Here is a 17,314-nt window from a genome sequence, read left to right as displayed (position 1 = left end):
GTCCGTCCTACAGGTGAAGCCCTTAAAGGAGCCGCGGCATCGTTTGCAGGAGGGTGTGACGATGGCTCCGGAGCCTAAACGAAGTCGCTGATAAGCGAGGCGAGCAGCGGCTACTGCAGTTTCTTTCGCCGCCCCTTGAAAGAGAAAGTCTCCCTAGCGATGCGGCAATTAGATACCGGCCAGGATCCCCGCAGCGTTCGTCCAGCGGCGGAAGGGGGGTGTTAAGGTGTGTGTCATGCCCTGTTGCCATGGTGACCACTCGGGGTTGCAGGAGTCCTCAGGCCAACCGGGTTGGGAAGACTTCCAGACTTTGCTCCTGGTCTCGCGTCCCTAGACTGGCCTTGGCGGTGGGGGGGTTAAAGTGTCCCAGGAAACAAACCAACAAAACTACTTTCAGGTGGGACAGCCCTGATGGTCTGAAGCAGCAGGACAAAGGTTGGGTCCAGTGGCATTTTTAACACCGGCAAAGTTTTATTCACAGGTGGGCAACCGCGCTGGTCTGAAGCAGTAGAACAAAGCAGAAGTCAAGGAGCACCTTTAAGACCAACGTACTTTTATTCATAATGTAAGCTTTCGTGTGCATGCACACTTCTTCAGACCAGGGATGAGGTACAGTAAGCAGAGCTACATAGAGCTGGTGGAGTTTAGAATGCAAAGTGGTACAAAGTTAAAATCCAATAGCAGAATAGTAAAAATTAACAAACTCAGAAAACCTTTGATCTGGGTTGCGTTAGTGTGGGAAACCAATAAAACAGTAACATGTCAGAATGTGAGAATGTCTGTTAATTATTCTATTGCTAATAAGCCTAGGTCAAAATGAGGGCATTTCTTTCCCAGAAGTTTTTCCTGTCCAACTAATTAAGAGGTACAAGGACTCCTTGAAGAAATCCCTTGGCACCTGTCGCATCAACCATCACCAGTGGTCTGACCTAGCCTCAGATCGCAAAGCATGGAGGCACACCATCCACCAGGCTGTCTCTTCCTTTGAGAACACACGCATAGCTGGTCTTGAGGACAAAAGGAGATTGAGGAAGAATCGCACTGCTACAGCACCAACCCCAAATCAGACTTTTCCCTGCAGGCACTGTGGCCGGATCTGCCTGTCCCGCATTGGTCTTGTCAGCCACCAGCGAGCCTGCAGCAGACGTGGACTACTGCACCCTTCTTAAATCTTCGTTCGCCAAGTCAAGCTGAGAGAGAGAGAGAATTTACTTTTTAACATGTAACATACATATATACATCATTCTAGTTTGCCATTAGAAAAAAAATACATTAAAATATAGTGGAAGATGGGTTTAGTATATGTAATGAGACAAACAGCTAATATCCCTTGCTTGAGTATGTCTATTCAAAAAACATTATTCTTATATACTGTCCTAAAAGAGAAATACGCTGGAATACTGTGGATATATAGCCATATTTGGTGAAAGTGGGTTTAGCATATGAAATGAGATAAAAAACCCCAATTTTCCTGTTCAGTCCTGGGGAGGTGTTTGTTCCAAGTTTCATAATAATTTGTAATTCAGCAGTTTCCCTCTCCATTCTGTTCTTGAAGTTCCTTTGCAGTAAAACAGCATCTTTGCAGTCACCCAATGAATGTTCTGGATGGTTAAAGTCTTCTTCCACATGTTTTTCAGTTTTGTGATTCCTGAAGTCAGATTTGTGTCCATTTATCCTTTGTCATGGGATTTGCCGTTTGCCCTATGTAGAGAACCGAAGGGCATTGTTGGCATTTAATGGCACATATAATATTAGAAGATGAACAAGTGAAGGAGCCTGAGATGGTGTAGTTAATGTTGATAGGTCCTGTGATTGTGTGGTCTGGTTGTATGTGGTAGCAAAGTTGGCACTTGGGTTTATTGCAAGCTCTGGTACCAGTGTCCATGCTCAAGTGAGATGTTGTATTGTTGTGGGTGAGGAGTTGTTTGAGATTAGGGGGCTGTCTGCGTGCAATAAAAGGTTTACCCCACCCCCCCAGTGCTGTTGAAAGAGAGTTGTCACTGTCCAATAGACTGAGATTGTATGTCATTGATGATATATTGAACTGTTTTCAGTTGAGAGTTGTAAGAACATAAGAGAAGCCATGTTGGATCAGGCCAGTGGGCCATCCAGTCCAATACTCTGTGTCACACAGTGGCCGAAAAAAAAAAGGTTCACAAGTCAGGCTAGAAGCCCTTCCACTTTGCCCCCCCCCCCAAGCACCAAGAATACAGAGCATCACTGCCCCAGACAGTTCCAATAATATGCTGTAGCTAATAGCCACTGAGACCTCTGCTCCATATTTTTATCTAAACCCCTCTTGAAACTGGCTATGCTTGTGGCTGCCACTACGTCCTGTGGCAGTGAATTCCACATGTTAATCACCCTTTGGATGAAGAAGTACTTCCTTTTATCCGTTCTAACCCTACTGCTCAGCAATTTCATTGAATGCACATGAGTTCTTGTATTGTGAGAAAGGTAGAAAAGTACTTCTTTCTCTACTTTCTCCATCCCATGCATAATCTTGTAAACCTCTATCATGTCACCCCGCAGTTGATTTTTCTCCAAGCTAAAGAGCCCCAAGCATTTCATAGGGAAAGTGTTCCAAACCTTTAATCATTCTAGTTGCCCTTTCTGGACTTTTTCCAATGCTATAATATCCTTTTTGAGGTGTGGTGACCAGAATTGTACACAGTATTCCAAATGAGATCACACTATCGATCTATACAGGGGCATTATGATACTGGCTGATTTGTTTTCAATTCCCTTCCTAATAATTCCCAGCATGGCGTTGGCCTTTTTTTATTGCAATCGCACACTGTCTTGACATTTTCAGTGAGTTATCTACAACGACCCCAAGATCTCTCTCTTGGTTAGTCTCTGCCAGTTCACACCCCATCAACTTGTATTTGTAGCTGGGATTTTTGGCCCCAATGTGCATTACTTTGCACTTGGCCACATTGAACCTCATCTGCCACGTTGATGCCCACTCACCCAGCCTCAACAGATCCCTTTGGAGTGCCTCACAATCCTCTTTGGTTCTCACCACCCTGAAAATTTAGTGTCACCTGCAAACTTAGCCACTTCACTGTTTACTCTCAACTCCAGATCATTAATGAACAAGTTAAAGAGCATGGGACCCAGTTCTGAGCCCTGCGGCACCCCACTGCTTACCGTCTTCCACTGCGAAGATTGCCCATTTATACTCACTCTGTTTCCTATTAATTAGCCAGTTTTTGATCCACAAGAGGACTTGTCCTTTTACTCCGTGACTCTCGAGCTTACTAAGGAGCCTTTGATGAGGAATTTTGTCAAAAGCTTTCTGGAAGTCAAGGTAAACAACATCTATTGGGTCCCCTTTGTCCACATGTTTTTTCACCCCCTCAAAGAACTGTAACACGTTAGTGAGGCAAGATTTTGTGTGAGACCACTAGTGGTATTCTGTTGTTGTCTTTTTTGAATCTGTCTTGTAACAGGTTTTCTCTAGGTATCATTCTGGCTTTGTTAATCTGTTTCCTGACTTCATCAGGTGGGTGCTTTAGTTCCAAAAAGGTTTGTTGTAGATCCTTCAGGTCAGTCTCTGTGTCAGTAGGATCCTCCTGACGGATTCTCACCTGAAGGATCTACAACAAATCTTTCTGGAACTATATTTTAATGTATTTTTCTAATGGTAAACTAGAATGATGTATATATTTATGTTACATGTTAAAAGGTAAATTAGTTGGACAGGAAAAACTTCTGGGGAAAAAATGCCCTCATTTTGACCCAGGCTTATTAGCAATAGAATAATTAACAGACATTCTCACATTCTGACAAGTTATTGTTTCATTGGTTTCCCACAGTAATGCAACCCAGATCAAAGGTTTTCTGAATTTGTTAATCTTACTATTCTGCTATTGGATTTTAACTTTGTACCACTTTGCATTCTAAACTCCACCAGCTATATGTAGCTCTGCTTACCGTACCTCATTCCTGGTCTGAAGAAGTGTGCATGCACACGAAAGCTTACATTATGAGTAAAAGTTTGTTGGTCTTAAAGGTGCTATGACTTCTGCTTTTGTTTTATTCACGGAGTAAGCTTTCGTGTGCATATTTTCTGTTTCCTGCATCTAACGAAGTGTGCTTGCACATGAAAACTTATACTGTGATTTAAACTTTGTCAATCTTGAAGGTGCCACTGGACTCAAAACAGAAATACTGTTGTTGTCATTTTATGAAATTGATGCGGTTAGGTAGCTCCTGTAAATGCTCAACATTTTTTTTATTGCCTGAAAATAAACCGGGACAGGCTACAGTTCTGTTGTTCTCCCTCCTGTTTGGGGGGAAGTTGCATTTGGAATTATTGGAATTACTTTAGGTGCATTGTGGAAATTTAGTTTTCATTTTGTTACTCTTATGTATGGCCCTCTGTTCTGTTTGGAAACTCAGAACAACTTTATTAGAGTTCCAGGACAGACCATGTCTGTGAAACGGATAGTCCAATTCTGTACAGAATAAGGGCATGCCTAATTAAGTGTGCCATCCTACCTCCTGCTCTAGGGAATGGGGTTTGAATGGCAAGCATCTTTTTTGGGGTGGGGGGATTTGAGGTTTGTTATTTTATTCTGATTTGCTTGAAAATGTTTTATTCTTGTAAACTGCCTTGAGCCATAAGGAGAGGAAGAATATAAATGTTTTTAATAAATAAGTGAAAATTATGTGACTACATTGCAAAAGGTTCTTTCACAGTTGTCCTTTTTTTTGTGAATGCTGTTGCCTTAAATACATTGATGTTAAGCGAGTGGAGCTTGGGATTAGACAAAACAATCAGGTTTAATGTAACTGTGATTGTTGAAATAGAGTTAAACGACATAGAAGAGACACTCCTAAGGGCAACAGGAGGATTTTTGAATAACTTGATTTTAATTAGGGGGCTCTGCTTTAGTTGCATCTCTTTCTATTTTAGCATAGTTAAAGATGCTTTTAAAAACTCGTGCTCCCTTATTAATGTATATAACATGTTCAGCTTTATAACATTAGAATACTGACCTTTTTAAAAAAAAAAATCATGCTTAGTTAGTTGAGCCTGAGCTGCCTTTGAACTGAGCAGGGATGCTAATAAGGGGTTTACAAGATCTGAAGGTGTGAGTGCCCAGGGCTGCTGTTTGCCTAGTTTTGAGCCAGCCTCTTCAAGAACTCAATTCCTCTACTAGTTAATGTGTACTTCTAAGTTTGCATTTGTTGTAATTAATGCATTTATTAATTAGGTTGCAGGTTGCGTCTGTGACCACACCCTGTAAAGGCGCCAGCAGTCTTTGTACTGTTACTAACCAGGCAAGGGAAAGAAATTGAAAGTTCAGTGGACCTTTGTGGTGTTTGAGAACCGTAAAGAGGATGCGATATAGCTGGAAATTTGTTTTACTGTGCCAAGTTTGTGATCAGTCTCTATTTTTCTCAGAGGCTTCCTCTTCACTTGGAAACATGTCCCAATCTTACAACATGGCAAAGGCCCTTTGGGCTGAAGAATGAGCTGTTCCTGCATTCGGTTCAGTAAGATCTGCTTCCTGCTCTCAGTTATCTTTTGTGCGGTCCTCCTCTTATTAATCCCCAAATTCCAAGCTAATTGGAGACCTAGAAGTTATCCACAGCCACGTCCACCTTCCGTTTTCAGCGCTTCTAACAAGAGTGAGGTCCAGTCACAGCAGGCAGAGTCGAGTTCAGTTGATAATCTGAATGATGAAACTAACAATATTGTACCGTTTATGAAAGAGGAACTGATACAAGAATGGAGCCCTCATGTCATAGACGCTGGGACATCCAGCCTGAAAGCTAACAACAAGATGCATGAGAGCCCAATTAATCCATGGTACACTAGGGCGAATCATGTGGGATCTGACAGAGTCTCTGCGAAGGAAAAGTTGGAGTTAAAGGATATCTTTATTGCTGTGAAAACAACACGAAAATACCATAAGACAAGGTTGAACTTACTCTTTCAAACATGGATTTCCAAGGCTCAGGGGCAGGTAAGACTACTTTTCCCAGAGAGTTAAAATGTTCATTTATTCAACAGAATTACATTTTTCTGTTAGCTACAATATTGTTTTAAGGCTCTTACTATCCAATTCTATGTATAGTTAGATCCACTAAGTTCAGTGGGACTTCTGCCCAGAAATGTATGTACAGGATTGCAGTCTTTCCAGAATTAACAAAAGATGAGCCTTGCTGGACCATACCAACAGACCATTTAGTCCTGCATTATGTTTCCCACAATGCCAGACCAGATACCCGAGAAGGCTTACATCGGTGCTACAAAGCTTCCCCTGGTGACACGGGGGGAAATGGCAGCCGTATCCATGACTTTATGAATTCAGACAGACTGTTAAAGGTCCACCTTTAAGCCAGCTTCAGTGGCTATCTGGTTCTCAGACCAGATATTGATACCTGGTAGGCTTTCCTACCACCCATCAGCATGATTGTTAGCTGCTACAAAGCAGACCTATTTTCTGGAGCATGTTGTTGTTGTTCAGTCGCACAGTCGAGTCCGACTCTTTGCGACCCCATGGACAAAGTCACACCAGGCCCTCCTGTCTTCCACCATCCTCCAAAGTCTTCTCAAATTCGTGTTTGTTACATCAGTAACGCTGTCCAGCCATCTCATCTTTTGCCGTCCCCTTCTTCTTTTGCCTTCTGTCTTTCCCAGCATCAGGATTTTCTCCAGTGAGTGCTCCCTTCTCATCTGGTGGCCAAAGTATTTGAGCTTCTGGGGTATTTGAGTTTCTGGGGCATAAGACAAACTAAACAAAAAGAAAGATTTTTCTTGCATCATCCCTTGTCTTGTTGGGTGATTTTCTGGGTTGAGAAGAGGTGAGCTTCTGTTATTTTTTACAGTATTATACAGTTTGACTTTCTCTTGACCTGTTTGGCCAATTTACGCATAAAGTCCTTGTATCCCCCCACATGATTGCCATGAATCCTGTTGATTAAACATGCGCCATCCATTTTCAGAGCTTAGTTCCTAGAGATACACAGGCCGGATTTGGACAGGGATTGTGGTGGACAGGGAGAAGGGGCTTAATTCCCCATCATTTCTTAACTTGTAAAAGCCCTGGCAAATTATTATTTGCCCTGCTGGGGAAACTTATTTAGATTGAAGGCTACATATAAGGTCCCCCAGTGGGGCAAACAGCAGTTATACAAAGTTAAAGCTTGCTTTGTCAGCACTTTAGTGTTCCTCTTCAAAACTTATAATTTAGAAAAGGTAAAGAGACTTCAAGCTGTACAGAGTTTAAGACTTTATTTTGCCGGTACATTTCTTGTTCCTTTAGAGAATTCACAGCTTGGAAATATTGTTTCTTCTACTAGGATCACATGACTACATGGATATGCAATTGACTTCCCAAAAAGTCATGACAAGTCTAGTGGGACATGTGTGGAACAAGAGACAACATGGGATGGGGCTGTAGCAAGGAGGAAAATCAGGCAAGATTGTTCCTCCTCTCTACTGCCAGCGGAAAAGGAGTTGAAGCAAATCCATTAGGGTTACTCAGAAATCATCCAGAAATTAAGTCTTTATTTTTCTTGTATCCCTCAGACATTTATATTTACAGACTGGGAGGATCCAGAACTGCGTCACAGAGCCGGTGAGCTTCTTCCCACATTTCTGACAGGCACAGCTGGGTTTTATGGGTAGATGAGTTCAAAACACAAGACACTGCTTAGGTTGATTCAGACCAACCATCTACTCTCCCTTCTATTATCTGCCCTGACTAGTAGGTCAAAGTGTTGAGCAGGGGCTTTTCCCAGCCTTTTGCATGACAGCCTTTAAGTGGGGCTCCAGGGGTTTAAAGTATTTGTTCTGCCACTTGGGATTTCTTTCTTTTATGAAACGTTGTGGTATGCATGTGCTGTACAGATCCCGTATTATTGCTTTAATTGAAATGGATGACTCCTGGGGTCACTTGCAAATCTACAGTCACCTTCTGGTTTAGGTGAAGCCAGCCAGAATAAACCTTGTGCGTTAGATGAACCTTTGGTTTTATCCAGCAGTGCTGCCCTTAATATTCTTAGTTTCTCTTGCAAACCATGCAGGCTCCTCACTGAAAATATCTTTCTACTATAGGGGATCACATGATCAACACCAACTGCTCAGCTGTCCACACCCGCCAAGCACTCTGCTGCAAGATGTCTGTGGAATATGATAAATTCCTTGAATCTGGGCAAAAGTAAGTGAGGACACTATTCCAGTTGGTAGATTCATATGGGTAGCTGTGTTGGTCTGAAGCAGCAGAACAAAGTTTGAGTCCAGTGGCATCTTTAAGACCAAGGAAGTTTTATTCTGGTTATAAGCTTTCAATGCACACACGCCTTGCATATGTTCAAATAAGAACATAAGAGAAGCCATGTTGGATCAGGCCAACACTCTGTGTCACACAGTGGCAAAAAATTTTATATATACACACACACTGTGGCTAATAGCCACTGATGGACCTGTGTTCCATATTTTTATCCAAACCCCTCTTGAAGGTGGCTATACTTGTGGCCGCCACCACCTCCTGTGACAGTGAATTCTACATGTTAATCACCCTTTGGGTGAAGAAGTACTTCCTTTTATCCGTTTTAACCTGTCTGCTCAGCTATTTCATCGAATGTCCACGAGTTCTTGTATTGTGAGAAAGGGAGAAAAGTACTTCTTTCTCTACTTTCTCCATACCATGCATTATCTTGTAAACCTCTATCATGTCACCCCGCAGTCGACGTTTCTCCAAGCTAAAGAGTCCCAAGCGTTTCAACCTTTCTTCATAGGGAAAGTGCTCCAGCCCTTTAATCATTCTAGTTGCCCTGTTCTGGACTTTTTCCAATGCTATAATATCCTTTTTGAGGTGCGGCGACCAGAACTGCACACAGTACTCCAAATGAGACCGCACCATTGATTTATACAGGGGCATTATGATACTGGCTTTCAAATAAAGAATCCAGTTGTCTCTTCTTAGTCAAAGAACCACATATGCTCTTTGCTATGATTCTGAGAGGTGAAGACCCTTTTCCAAGATAGCTTAACAGAGAGAGAGCTTGTGACTTTTATTTTGGTTTTTTTAATTTCTACTTTTCTTGCAGGTGGTTTTGTCATGTGGATGATGACAACTATGTGAACCTGCACAATCTCTTGCATCTCCTGTCTGCCTTTTCACACAGCCAAGATGTCTATGTTGGGAGACCAAGTCTAGATCATCCCATTGAAGCAGCAGATCATGTCCGAAACGATGGATCAGTGAGCATGTTCTTTGCTTGGGTCATTGCTTTCTCAAAATTCAGACAGATCAGATTCTTGCATTGTCCCCATATCCTCTTAATCCTACTGCATGGAGTTCCGTCCTCTTCTTTGGAATTTGGAACCAGGTTTCCGAGCCTCACCACAGCACAAAACTAGGAAATACTTCACTGAAAAATCAGGTGCAAAATGGATTTATGCAACTGCTTCCACTCAGTATTAGTTGCATCCTTTTTCAGGCATCATCATTTCATTCACCTCTAAACACAGAAGGCAATTGACAGAAATGCTGTGTTAGCTATGACTCGGCTGGAAATAGGCACTACCTGATTTTAAGTCATCACTACCATATCTCTGTTGTGTAAATGTGACATGTTCAAAGATTATGCTGTAATATTGCTCCCTTCATGAGGAAGGTACAGAATTACTACCCTCCCCATATGCGTCTCATAGTAAAGCCAGTGGAGCCATGCCAATTAATGGTACAGCTGCCCAAAGAAATCCCTGAGAGTTCCCACTGCAGTTCTGGGCTAGGAAAGCACACAATAGAGGTGCCTTTAAAAAGCAATTCCCTTTCTCAGTGTTCAGACTCTGTCCTTCAGATCTACATAGGTGCTGCACTGCTCTGTAATTCTGCTACAGGATGTGGGAATAAGCAGAGAGTTTATCTGATACAAACCTTCAGACAACCAGTTGCCAGGAACATGGACCAAGGCTAGTCTTCTCTTTCTTCTGATTCATGTGGCATCATGTACTTTCACTAACTATTTAGGTGGGGAGGCCCTTAGAAAGTATGTCTTGTAACTTATGCACAGTTTGACAATACATAGCATAGCAACCGTCTTAGAGAATTATTTGAATAAGCTGACAAAAGGGGAAAATAATTAAGTTCTGGAATATGGGACAGGAAACAAGCGGGTTTGTTGAACAGATTGTTGCATGGAACCAATTCTCTGTTGTTCTGCTAATTTGCAGGCAAAAGTGACTTTGCTGACTGTTCTGCCCTGCAATAATGTATGTGGTATGGCTGAAATCCCAAGCCCATTTACATGGGAAGCTGTTCTCTTCAGCTTAGTGGGCATTATTTCTAAGCAAATGGCATAGCTGCAGGTTGCATTAAGAATCAGACCAGCAATCAGCATATAATTGGATTTGAATGGCAGTCTCTTTAATGACCTTATGTACACTTAAAAGTTGACCATGAGTGGTTTAGTTGCTCCTCTTGTTGGATTTCAACAGAAATCTGGACCATATGGGCAAATCTGATAGGACTGCTGAGTTACAAAAGCTAAGCATTCAAATACTTATATTCCTGGGATAGACCCTGACATGTCCTTCTGAGTTTAAACCGTCCATCGTTTTTCTAATAGCTTTTTATTTATCTTGCTAGGCCACTGTGAAGTTCTGGTTTGCCACCGGTGGAGCAGGGTTCTGTATCAGCAGAGGTCTTGCCCTCAAAATGAGCCCCTGGGCTAGGTATGTACAGCTTAGAGAATGTTCATCCGTCATAAGAACCTAGGGAGACTTTACTCTTCAGTTCCTGTCTTGTGGCAGCTTGGGGAGCTTCATCAGCACTGCTGAGAGGATTCGCCTCCCTGATGACTGCACAGTTGGCTACATCATTGAAGGGTTGTTGGAAGTGAAGTTGCACCACAGCCCCTTGTTCCACTCACACCTGGAAAACCTGCAGCGGCTACGTGGTGAAGCAGTTTTCAAACAGGTATGAGCAAACTTTGCCTACTTTAAATGGGACAACCAGAAGTTTCTGCTCCATAGATTTCCATAAAAAAGAATAATAGAATCATAGATTTGGAAGGGACCTCCAGGGTCATCTGGTCCAACCACAATGCAGAACATTCACAAATATCTCCCCACAAATTATAGAAAATCATAGAAGAGTTGACGATTAAATAAGATGTGGATGTAAACAGCCATATGTGTTCAAATTACAATAATAATAATAAATTTATTTTTATATCCCGCCCTCCCCCGCCGAAGGCAGGCTCAGGGCGGCTCACAGGACATGGTGTATACCATGATTACAGTAAAATACAATCATTACTATAAAAACAGTTAGAATATAGTTAAAAGTTACATTCATAAATTAAGTTAAAAGTTAGATAAAACAGTTAAACCATTATACAAGGTCAATTTCAACTGCTGGGATTAACTATAAATCAAATTGGGGCCTCTTAAAGGCTGGATTTCTGATATGGCTGGAAAACCCTAAATGCAGCTTTTCAATGAAGAGAAGGAACTATGGAGAAATTCACCGCATCAGAAATCTGGTTAAGTTGACGGGTTTCCACTAATTAATCTGCAACAAATGATGTGATCTGTACAGAGGCTGGAATTTTATTGACCTGTTTTGTTACGGTGTTCTTCATTCTGTTATCAATATGGGTGCACCTGTTTTCTTGAGATTTGGGCCTGAACTATATTTGCATTCTCCTTAGTGGGTGGGAATATGGGGGCCATTGAATTTACAGATAAAGTTCCCAGCAGACCAATGTCCTGAGGGCCTCTGGCAGTCAGAAGGAAGCTGAGCCAGGCAGTCCCTGTGGTGCTTGTAGTGCTGTGGGCCAGGCCATGGCGACAGTGCCAGTGGGTGGAGGCTTATGCAGATCTGAGCCCCGTGACCCCTCCAGTGCTGCTAGTGCTACAGGGTTTCCTTGGCTGACCTTGCTCCAGGGATGTTGTAATGTCCCAGTCCTGGGAATGGTCAGCAGAATACTTCAACCGCAGCATTATATTATATAACTTCTTCTCACATGACTGCCGCTACTCATTGTGGAAAGACCGCAAGGCATCTTATCATCCGCCCCGCAAAACATATTTGGTTACTATGCTCCGGCAAGTGTAGTTTCTGAGGATGCTTGTATGTGTGTTTTCCCCAGGTTACCTTAAGCTACGGGGGTCCTGAGAACAAGCATAACGTTGTGAGCGTGGGAGAAATGTTCAGCGTACAGCAAGATCCAACTCGGTGAGTACATAAATTTCCCGAATGAAATCTCTTGCCCTGCTTGCTTGGCTATGGAGGATAACTCCAAGCAATGGGCAGGAAATGACATTTACTTTGTCAAATATATTAGCAAATTATAACCAGTGTTCCTACAGCAGTAAATTCTTTCAGGCCAAGTTGCTTTGAATCCTGTGACTTCATGCCTTTCTCTTTTCAGATTCAAAACTGTCCACTGTCTACTCTATCCGGACACTTCCTGGTGCCCTACGGTAACAGTGAAGTGACATCTCACCTAACCGCCACATTTGTTTCCTGTTGGCTCTTTCTCTGAATGAGAACTAGGAGTGGCTTTGCCAGAGAAGTACAAAGATAAGGTCCAAGCCAATTTCCGGGTTATTGGAAGATATCTGGTTATGTGTAATAACCCATATTTGACAGGCTCTTTTCCCAATCTCATGGATGTCCAGTTAGCTAAAGCTGAATCTATACTTTGCTGCATTTGTACAACCTCAGGAATGCAACAGTCAGGTACTGTAGCAATACGGTTGAGGGCTAATAGTCATAAATATGCTTGGAGTACAAAGTACAAAACTTCATTTTTAGACTGCAGGTATGAAAATAGAGTTCCTATTTGGGGCAATAGCATAATCATGAAAGTTTCACCTGCGGTTTTTTTCTGATTTCGCCCCCATCTAAATCACTGTAGGATCACTCTGGAAGTACTAGATGTGGCTTCCCACTAATCAAACAAAACAGATTAGCAAACGCAGAAGGCATTCTCCCAGAAACATCTTGCTTTTGTGCTCTAAGCAAAGAACCTCCTATCTTTAAGGTTGTTAAATGTTGGAGTACGTTCAAACTAATAATGCAATCCTACTTTCCTAGGAGTAAGTTTCATTGAGTCTGAGGAGACCTGCTTAAGGATGCCACTGTAAATGTCACTCTTGGCTTATTGTCTGTTTCACAAGCTGTGCCATATACAAGTCTTCTGCTGTGACCTTCACCTAAAGCATGTTTGCCTTGAACATTCTGTGCACTAACCACTATTTCAAGACATCAAAATCCACATTATGTTGGCTGGACCACCATACAATCCTTGCTTTTTTAGACTGTCACTGGACTCCATAGTTTGATGCACGCTACAATCAATATGCTGGATGTATGAGATGACAATATTAATTGATCCTATTTAATGCATTTTTGCTCCTTCCATGATTGGTGGAATCCACACCATAAAAGACATTTCTGAGTTCCCGACCTGAGAGTGTTCATATGAAAGGAATGTTATACCTTCTTCTCAGTACTGTGGCAGGATTCAACCAAAAGCCAAAAGGAGCTGCACTCTGGAACAAAGCAAAGGAATACAGTACATGGTCCTGAGATGAGACAGTCGCTTAACAAGCCTTTTATAGAACCTCCCCTGGCTTTCTAAGGATAAACACTAAAGTCTAAGGGGGCATAGTCTGAATCTATGAATAATGCTTTAAGACACCATAACATCTAACCCACCAAAATTAGGATGTTTATGCAGAAGGAGTGCATCAGTCTGCTAACATGTCCCAAGCCTTTAAAATGGTTGTCTGCAGCTAATCATATGCATATATATATATATACACGTATGATTAGCTGCAGACAACCATTTTAAAGGCTTGGAACATGTTGGATGTATTTGGAACATATGATGTATTTGTATGAGACGTGCCAGCTGTCTTAAGGTAAATGTGCTGAAGAGCTGTTTTTAGGAAGTGGTAAATATTGACAGCTGGTAGGGTATAAGCTTCTGTAATTTCCAGTCTCCTTTCTGAAGAAGCAACACACATACACACACTCTTCTGGACAAAGGAGAAGGAATGAAACTGTTCTTAAAATAATTGCCTTAAAGTTTGTTTTGGTTTTTTTGTTCCAGTTTTTGTGCCTTATGTACATAATGCACCTCTGAGGAGCATGACTGCCAGATGTGCTCACATGTTGCAAGCCCCAAGGGAACAGTTGTGATTATGTTTGCTGGTCCGCTGATGTTTGACAGTATAACTCCAACTCCTTTTGGTCCCTGTGGCGGCATCAGCATGTAGTACAATCCGCATGTCGAGTGCTCCCACCACAGCTGATGCATCTCTTACGTTGCTACAATTGGCACTTAGAGACAACACTGGGAACAGAATATTTGCCATGGGCCTTTTATAATACATGTGGATATGAGAGTGGAATGTAGATTTTGATATCAAATTTAAACCCCACAATTGCAAGAAAATGTATTGTTAGTGTGCATCTGTGCAAAACGTTTCAGGAAGGCAGGATGTGTCTTGGGGGTGCGGGAGAGCTCCTGCTGTGCAGTGTTCTCCGCCATGTCCTGTTTCCTGCCCTTTCCATTATTCTGCTGTACGTCTTCCATTTTCACCACCACTGCTCCATTCGTAGCCCCCCAAATTGAAGTTCAGTAAATTCTCAAATTTGGCATATTTGCATGATTAATTTTCAATGCAGAACCTGGTTTCTTTGGCACATAGTGTAGCATTCTAAGCTGTAGCGTGTACCTGCTTTTCGTTAGTGCAGAGCACTGACCTAAAGCAACTGATTTGGACTGTTGAATTGTGTTTGTACATGATGAGACTGTTGCAGCCTCAGCTGCCTAACAATGCAAGAGCATTCCCCATGAAGTTCCCATCCTCCTTTCAGCAAATAAATATTTTTAGAAGTACATATTTTTCTTATCATCTTTGAGAAAGCCAGCCATATGTATCCTGCACTGCAGTAACATTTTATGAGCCTAGCAATTTCAGGGTATAATTTCTTAAATATAAGCTTTTTCTTAACACGATGCCCTTTGAAACCCCAGCACAAGACAATAAAGAACTAAGTCTGTTGCAGGTTTTGATGTCTGATTGGTATTGGTACAAGACGGGGAATGATTTTAAGGCACAGGAAAAATAAACTAAGTACTACAGTCAGTAATGGGTGATCGCCAGTTTTTGCTATATGATAAGGGTGCTGAGTCTATTATGTCGTTCATATGCCCCAATTTGCCAACACAGCCACCTTCAGTGCATTCCTGCAACATCTATTTTTATGTTAACTATAAACTGTTTCTTATCTGTTTATACTTATTGCCTTAACAACTATCTTAGTTCTTCCCCAGAGAATATTAAACTTTTCTAGAAGTGAGTCTGTTTTGCCAACTAACGTGCATCCGCTGTCCGTGCTGAATTTGACCTATAATGCCACAAGGGAATTTCTTGCCAAACTTTCTGAGAAAGATCATTAAACTCTTAGGGTCTACTCAAGCATCTTGTATTAAGTACCGTATTACATGGTTCCTTACCGCATTCTTGTGGGTTTAGGCTGTAGAATATTACTTCCTGTCTTTCCCCCAATAACATCTTCCAGTGAAAAAGGGCTGAATCTCTATTTAAATCATAGAATTATCATGCTGACACTGACCATCCGGCAGGGCAGTTAGACTGCATTCTGTGTTTTGACAGTGACTGGTCCAGATGGGTGGCACATGACAATCAGCAGGTAGGGCATGATAGAAGATGAAGAAGAAAAAGATATTGGATTTATATACCACTCCGAAGAGTCTCAGAGCGGCTCACAATCTCCGTTACCTTCCTCCCCCACCACAGACACCCTGTGAGGTGGGTGGGGCTGGAGAGGGCTCTCACAGCAGCTGCCCTTTCAAAGACAACCTCTGCCAGAGCTATGGCTGACCCAAGGCCATGCCAGCAGGTGCAAGTGGAGGAGTGGGGAATCAAACCCGGTTCTCCCAGATAAGAGTCCGCACACTTAACCACTACACCAAACTGGCTTTCCCCTCCCCTATAGCACTGTCCATGCCTTGCTAGTCCCCAGCATCAGGTGATGATCGGGAAGATCTAAACCTCGACAGAGGTGGAGCTGAAGGGCTTGAGAAATGGGACTTTTATTTCTGGTTTGGCGTTAAGAAACAGAAGATACCTGCACCTATCTTAATCACTGAGAGGATGGATGTGGTACCGGGATGAATGCACACAACTACCCATCACTGGGTCCCATGGTTCTGTTCACTGTTGTTAATTGCCGGCTCAGGACAATGTTAGTCTTCAAACTCTTCCCCGCTACTCTCCTCCTGCTGTGGTTGGTGGGTCACTGGTGCCCTGCATAATGCCCCTTAGGTGCTACATAATAATTGTGGGTTCCTTGTAGTATTCTAGACTGAAATTTTCCAGGGCAGCGATGGCTTTAGCGGAGGCAGTCCTTGCGTGTCTAGTTGTCTCTGTTGAGGGTTGTTGACAGCCTCATAGTGTAATCCAGGGTCCGAGCTAAAGGATTAGTAAATTCCATGCAATAATTACTGATTTCCTGAGCTGTCTCATAGGCTATAGCTGCAGACTTCACTAAAGTCTCTTTAGCAGCAGACAGGGCTACCTCAACTAAGCAGCAGTAGTTTTCTTCTTTCATTTTCAGGTAAAAGGCTCAGCTTTCATAATCTGTCTCACTGCTATGTTCCAATAGGGCATTGTCTAACAGTCTTAAGACTCTCCCAGCGGTCAACTTCCAGCTCCTCCTCAATGATCTCACAATAGGCTCAGGCTTGCTCTTTCTGTTTTCCAGCACTCTGTTCCAGAGTGCCTTAGCTGATGGCAAGAGGCACTGCAATCTCATATTAGGAATGTATAGGCTTCAGAGAGCAAGGACCTTTCTGAGTGGGTTAATGGATCCTTGCTTGCCACCACAAGCTGCTTCATGGCAGCAGCCGTATCTGTGTATCTGCCACATTGTTCCGCCAGCTGTTCTCCCTGCACCAGCTGCTTGCAACTCAGCACTGAGAGGGAGAGACCGAGGATTGCAGACTGGCCTGTATGGGTCAGAGGAAGGTTCATACTGACTGTTGTAGGTAACAAGTATTGCCACAGGAACAGGAAAGTTATGGAATGTTATTGGAAAGTTCTGGAATATCGTAGAAGAGCCAACCTATTCCATTCCAGCCATGCAAAATATCATACACGCCAGTAAAAAAATACCAAACCAGATAAGAAACCCCATTACGCTGGGTCATCCCATCCACGGTGGGTTAAGAGAATTATGTTTATGGGATCATCAAGTAAGCTGTTACAAGCTGGTACTGTATACTGGTAAGAAAGTAGACT

At 42.5% G+C, this 17,314-nt stretch overlaps 1 protein-coding gene and 1 pseudogene across 1 annotated transcript; one reads left to right on the top strand and one right to left on the bottom strand.

Moving 5' to 3' along the window:
- Positions 1-14,886, top strand: RFNG (RFNG O-fucosylpeptide 3-beta-N-acetylglucosaminyltransferase). Its single transcript, XM_060253531.1, has 9 exons — positions 1-226; positions 5,417-5,981; positions 7,550-7,598; positions 8,078-8,180; positions 9,073-9,226; positions 10,617-10,702; positions 10,781-10,946; positions 12,124-12,209; positions 12,406-14,886. The coding sequence occupies exons 2-9, from the start codon at positions 5,484-5,486 to the stop codon at positions 12,470-12,472; spliced, it is 1,209 nt and encodes a 402-aa protein (XP_060109514.1). The 5' UTR covers positions 1-226; positions 5,417-5,483; the 3' UTR covers positions 12,473-14,886.
- A 1,396-nt stretch (positions 14,887-16,282) lies between these two features.
- On the bottom strand, positions 16,283-17,050 carry LOC132581063 (14-3-3 protein gamma-like; annotated as a pseudogene).
- Between the last annotated feature and the right edge of the window lie 264 nt (positions 17,051-17,314).

The sequence above is a fragment of the Heteronotia binoei genome, chromosome 13, assembly GCF_032191835.1.
Source record: "Heteronotia binoei isolate CCM8104 ecotype False Entrance Well chromosome 13, APGP_CSIRO_Hbin_v1, whole genome shotgun sequence".
Classification (NCBI taxonomy): Eukaryota; Metazoa; Chordata; class Lepidosauria; order Squamata; family Gekkonidae; genus Heteronotia; species Heteronotia binoei.
The sequence above is the reverse complement of the archived record's forward strand: the minus strand, read 5'-3'. Positions and strand labels throughout refer to the sequence as shown.

Excerpts from the sequence above, each read along its gene's own strand:
- RFNG (XM_060253531.1), top strand. The coding sequence starts at position 5,484 with ATGAGCTGTTCCTGCATTCGGTTCAGTAAGATCTGCTTCCTGCTCTCA. Across the intron at positions 5,982-7,549 it reads TTTCCAAGGCTCAGGGGCAG|ACATTTATATTTACAGACTG; the intron begins GTAAGACTACTT and ends TGTATCCCTCAG. Across the intron at positions 10,703-10,780 it reads AAAATGAGCCCCTGGGCTAG|CTTGGGGAGCTTCATCAGCA; the intron begins GTATGTACAGCT and ends GTCTTGTGGCAG.